Source organism: Morone saxatilis, unplaced genomic scaffold (genome assembly GCF_004916995.1).
Source record: "Morone saxatilis isolate NCDOM2014 unplaced genomic scaffold, NCSU_SB_2.0 Contig12, whole genome shotgun sequence".
Lineage (NCBI taxonomy): Eukaryota > Metazoa > Chordata > Actinopteri > Moronidae > Morone > Morone saxatilis.
Window position 1 is genome coordinate 14,465,499 of NW_023339674.1, and position 5,979 is coordinate 14,471,477.

General features: G+C 45.0%; 1 protein-coding gene across 1 annotated transcript in view; it reads right to left on the reverse strand.

The window, feature by feature from the left end:
• The window catches only part of cers1 (ceramide synthase 1), a 26,745-nt gene extending 20,873 nt beyond the window's left edge, over positions 1-5,872 (reverse strand). The window contains exon 1 of the mRNA XM_035652699.1: positions 4,586-5,872. Coding sequence (XP_035508592.1) covers positions 4,586-4,834 — 249 coding nt within the window. The 5' untranslated portion in view covers positions 4,835-5,872. The remainder of the gene's footprint in view (positions 1-4,585) is intronic.
• Between the last annotated feature and the right edge of the window lie 107 nt (positions 5,873-5,979).

Sequence of the window (5,979 nt, forward strand, 5' to 3'; positions counted from 1 at the left end):
GAGGAGAGGAGAGGAGAGGAGTAATAACCAAACTTTATAACAACTGCTCGCAATCAGTGTCAAAATTACGAGCAAGTTGCACCTGAGTGGGCCCTTTTGTCTGAATGGATAGCACTTCCCCTTCACCACGAATCCAATATCGGGTTTCTCTCTGCGGCTCTAATGTACAACAATGAGCAGGGGCTTAGTGGAATGTGATCTGGGATCTGTGGTGGGGGACCTTGTCAAACCTCAGGCTGCTTTCACATTTAGAACAACAGTAGGGGATGAGGTGCTACTCAGCTCTATGCAGGGAGATAAGCTCTGCAATGAGGCCGGAGCTGGCAAGCGGTACCGCTGCTCTCCTCTTATGAGTGACTGCCTTAGTGTGTGTTGTGTGTGTGTGTTGTGTGTGTGTGTGTGTGTGTGTGTGTGTGTGTGTGAGGGGCTACAGGAGGCATTTATTAGAGCCGTTATGCTACTGTGAAGGAGGCAACATAAGCTCTGGTGATGTTGGGTATAAAAACAAATGGTGGTGGACAGAATTTGCATGCGTGTATGTCATTTTACCAACACATGCATGCGTGAGGGAGTGTGCACAGTCGTGTTAATGATTGGCTGCTCCATGCTGAGTCAGCAGGCTCGGCCTCAGATGCATAACCCCTCAGTCCACTTCTCTTCGCCACTCCTTCCTTCCTCTAGCTCGCTCTTCCTTCTGTTTATTCATCCCCTCCGAGGAAGTGGCGCATGCAGGCTTTTTTTTGACTGTATGCAAACACAAACATAAGTCTGAAACCTCACACGCTCATTAGCACAAACGTGCATATAAATGCAATGCACAACTCAGAAACCACACAGCCATGGAAATCATGCAAGCAAATAGAGACATTAGCCTGCATACGCTCTCACAAATATGTGTGTGCAGAGTAAAGTAAAGAGAGACAATGAGGAAGGAGTACAGCTGCTTTCACACTTGTCTATGTGTTGCATGACATTTAGAAGATTGCTATTTTCTACAGAAGACAGTTCATAACAGCAGAGTGAGGAAATTCCCAGAGATAGATGTTCAGCATTTTAACACTTAAAGAAAAACGTTTATGTTTTTTAATTTTATTTTCAAATGCCAACGTCAGCAGTTCCAGTGGATGAGTCAGGAGATTATTGTCTTTATGTAACAGTAGAGCTCAAGTGGCTCATCAACAAGTTGTATTTAAGTTAACCTGAATAGGTGATGCTCGAACTCGTACGCTCAAGCATCAAACCAAAACTGAAACATGATGAAAACTACTGTGCACAGGAGCCGTCCCCACCCCCAACACTCTCGCCTTACCTCCCCCAACAGCTCACCGACACGTGAAATGATGAAACCTGGCTTCCATCGTTTGGTTAACATGAGCACAGAAAGGCTGATACATACCAATGCAGAAGACAGTCCGCCCAACCTCTACGTTTCAATCTTGACCTTTCCTAGCTTGTCCACAGTGAACTCTTTTGACAGTAAGTGGGCTCTAGCAGAAGGCATGAGTCTCACGCTCGTGTTGATAACACATCGTAACAAGGGCTGGCTGCTGTTGTTGTGGCACTACTGACTAACTACAGCCAGCTAAGTATACAACACACAGGCTGCTCTGGAATCAGACTGTTCAGTGGAAAATACAGACCAGAGTAAATGGAGATTTTAAGTGGGTCATCTTTCATTCTCCAAACATGACTGGGAGTACTGTAACTAACAAAACAGGAAACTAATTATTTTTATCCATCAGCTCTTCTGCAGATGTATTATAAACTTTCTGAAAGTAGAGCTGGATTTTTAGACAACAAACTGGGCCGGCAGCCAACAATTATTTTCATTGTTGATCAATCTGCAGATTCTTCTTTTGATTCATTGATTGATTTTATTGTTTGGTCTATAACAGCGGAGTGAAAATCACAACTTCAGCACAAAGCGATGCCGTAAAAACGTGTTGTTTTGTATGAGCGACAGTTTATAACTCACAATATTCTGTTTTCTATGAAACAAACACAAGCAGAGAATCCACACATTTGAGAACCTGGACTCATCAAACAGTATACTTTAAGAGTTTAATCAGATAGTTGCAGATTCATTTTTTAATCAACTAACTGCCTGATAGGCCCTGTGAACAAATGCATGAAGATAGGTATATCTGAATTTCTTTGAGGTCCTTAAATGGCGTTTTCATTGTGTGTCAGAGGAAGCGACATTAATTCATGTCAGATCATATTATAGGATAATATTACACAGAGCTTTGTCCACTGATGTCTAAGCTAACATTTAATGTCCACGAGGTTTCATTAACTCTGGACCTAATTAAGTATGTGTACTCACGATTGTCCCTGCTGTCATTTATTGTGCTCATACTGTATGACAGCTTAGCCTCTTTTAATCCACATCAGCACGCAGCAATTGTGTACTTCAACACTGAGAAAACCCACACATTTAATCGTTACAGAGCAGATATTAAATGTAGATCGACTTAACGAGTGAGAAAACATCCTGGTTTGTTCAAGTCTGTGCTCAAATAAGACTTCAAACTACGTAATTGTACTCTTCTGACAACCCGCTTCAGCTTTTATATCCGTAAGGCCTTAGCTCCACACGACTGACCCGACACTGAACCTCCCCTCTGTATCCCTAATGTAAGCACTGTAAGGGACCACTGACACAAGCCTAAAGTCTCACCTCCTCATCCTTCACAGCCCTTAATGCATCCTGTCCTGTTCTGTAGGAATGTGTGAGTCACCTGCTGAGACACATATGCATAATGGAAAAGGGGGAAACAGGCCTCATCCTTTGCATTCTCAGGCCACATCTGGCTTTACATATGGGGCCCTGAACTACATACTGCTCATCACAGCATCACCACGTGTAGGCACCCCACCCCCACCTCACGACCAACGCAGAATAATGAGCCACATCCAGGCTATCTGTGGAGAAAGAGGGCCTTTCCCTGGCAGCACCAACAGGGTGGAGGGACTATAGGAGAGCTGGGAGCAGGGCCAGTCCGTTACAGCAGGTTCTGAGGGACTATAGGAGAGCTGGGAGCAGGGCCAGTCCGTTACAGCAGGTCTGAGGGACTATAGGAGAGCTGGGAGCGGGCAGTCCGTTTACAGCAGGTCTGAGGGACTATAGGAGAGCTGGGAGCAGGGCCAGTCCGTTACAGCAGGTCTGAGGGACTATAGGAGAGCTGGGAGCAGGGCCAGTCCGTTACAGCAGGTCTGAGGGACTATATTGTGGTAGGAAACAATATTGTGATGCTTCTTTTATAGACATTGTGGTTTTGTGAGGGCACATCCTCAAGTAACTGCCATGATTTCCTACTCATTGGTGGCAACATGTATCTCAAAATGAAGCTGTTAATATAATATATTAGGACAACATGATCCTATACACAGCGGGACACTACACGTTTCCACCAGCAGAGATTTTGCCATACCATTTAAACCGAGATAGGAATTCCTTCACGTAACATCTCTGTGTGAACTGGGTCGTTGTGCTGTGAACCAGTGTGTGTGTGTGTGTGACTGACTGGTGGCAACTTGATTTTTATAGGATGTTTGTGTCAATGTGAAGAAACGCTTTGAATCGTCAGGTATTCGATTACTGGATTTGCAATTTCCTTTCTGGTTATTGTAGCCATGCAGAGTTGAAGTGACTTCCCAGAAAATGTATCATTTTACAATATATACTGCTATTGCAACATAAAATTATATATACAACATTTTATGCACTTTTTTCCTGCCCTAATTCCAGCATAGTTTATGTGCGTGTGTGACACAGAGAGAAGAAGGGACAGGCAGGGAGGGGAGGGGCTGTAGGAAGTCTCCATCACTTGCAACTTGACATAATTGCAATTTATGACCTTGCTGATGTCTCAAGAAAGTACCTAAAAGCACTAACAGAAACCTAAAAACCTCAGGATCATATTTACTGTAATCTTCGGATTGTATTCAGATAGCACACAAAATCCCAGATAAAAAACAGGCGCTTTTTTTTAAATTATTTGTTTCAGATTTAGTGTAAAAACTGACTTTGTCATCACAACCTCTAATCTGATCACCAGATTACCAGCAGTTCTCTGGTTTTAGTCTTAATAGGACATTACTGGCTGGGATCATAAGCATTTATAACCAGGAAATACATACTTACATTACAATGCAAAGCAATGAAATGCCTGTGTGTGAGTGCCAAAAAGAAAACGTAGATACAAAAACTGCTCATTAAAATGTGAATCATATAACAGAATTTCATATTTCTAGTGTTGTTGTCTTGTTCAGCTCACATGTTTGCCCAACACATGTACAGATAAGGCTGTTTACTGTCTGTATCTTAAACCTACAACTGTATCTAATATTTGTTAGCACTGCTGACACTCACTCCCACCTGCTTACACCTACAGCCTCACACTCAGTCTGCCCACAGCTTTCAGGAGCAGCTCCTGAGGGACGGCAGGCTCAGAGGCCACACTTGTGCAGTGCTGGGGCTCTAATTAGAGCTATGAGCCACTAAACCCATTAATTAAGGGTGTAAATAAAATAACCTTGGGTAGCTGAGGGATCAGTGTGTATGTGAATGTGCGCCACTCACCTTAAACAGACTTTCTGTCAGTCCCCGCCTGACCTGGGTCCACAAAAAGGCGCAAAAGAAGAACAGGGCGATTTCGGTGAAGGTAATGTATGCGTTATCCAGGAGAGTCCGTTTGGAGAGCTCCAGCCCGCACGTACTACAGTCTCTCCATGCGCCCAGCATTACGGTGGAGGCTCTGGTGATGAGATCCAAGTATCCCGGCATGGGCTCCACTTCCACCGGCCCGGTGTCCCCGGTGTGACTGCTCATTGTGTTGCGGCGCAGAGAGAACAAAACAAAACAAAAAATAACGTGGAAACCGGAAAAAAAAAATACTCCAATTGAGGGAGAGAGGGAGCGCAGGGAGATGTACAGTCCAGACTGTGTGACTAATCCCTCAACCAGCTTGCAAGCTAACCTAAAAACGCTAAAACAAGCTTATCTAACCAGCTTAACCTCTTCAGTAGCCTAATTCTTTGTTTTCCAAATTAAGACATGGGCCCATTCTTCGCGTCCAGGACCGTTTTATGAATGATAGCAGGGCCCACCGGGTCTGACCAGACACATCGGCTTTGTGGCTGTATGTGATAACCCACACGAACCAATTATTATATCGGGTTTAGACGATTAATCTGAGCCATTAGCGCCTGTCTGGTGGAGGTTTCCTCTGGTCATCTTTCCGCTATACGCACACGGCTCATCGGCGGCAGCAGCAGCGCGTCCTGGTTAGCCGCCTAGCTAAATTAAAGCATACGCACACAACAGTGAATGGACCAGCATTGGCAGCGGCGTCCGAGCTCAGCTGGCTGCGCGAATAAATTAACCTAAAACGTGATGTAGCACATATGATACATAACCGAACTGGACTTTAGGTTGGCCGTCTTCTGTCGCCCTGCCAAAACCCGGCAACGTGCGATCACTGCGCCGCTGTGCTGCAACGTCCGTGCGGTCTCATCTCTGTCCGTTACTCGCCTTATATAACGCCTCCGAGCCGTTATAACGGACGTCTCCGAGCCGTTGGAGCAGGAGATTCACCGTGGAAACCAACACAGGAGCCAAAGTAGTCCAGCGACGGCAACACGATGAAATGAGAAGATTTTTTTTTTTTAATCCTATAAAAGAGGCGGTAGTCTCGCTCCCGTCTTCTTATCCGCCGCTGCCGCCGCTTGGTCAACGTGTTCAAAGCTGCGTTTTGACAAGTCGCGCCTTGGTTTCAATGGGAATCAACTGGTACGATGAACAGAGGACAGCGGCGGACGTTTATGAGAAAACCAGAGGGACAAAACCGGAGGGGGCGTGACGTAATTAGGGCCGCTATCTTCTTTTTTTTGAACCCTCTCTGATTGAACTGAAAGATGACTTAAAGAGACAGTGCTGGACACCACTTGGGTTTTTAACCTGTTAAACCCTAGCCA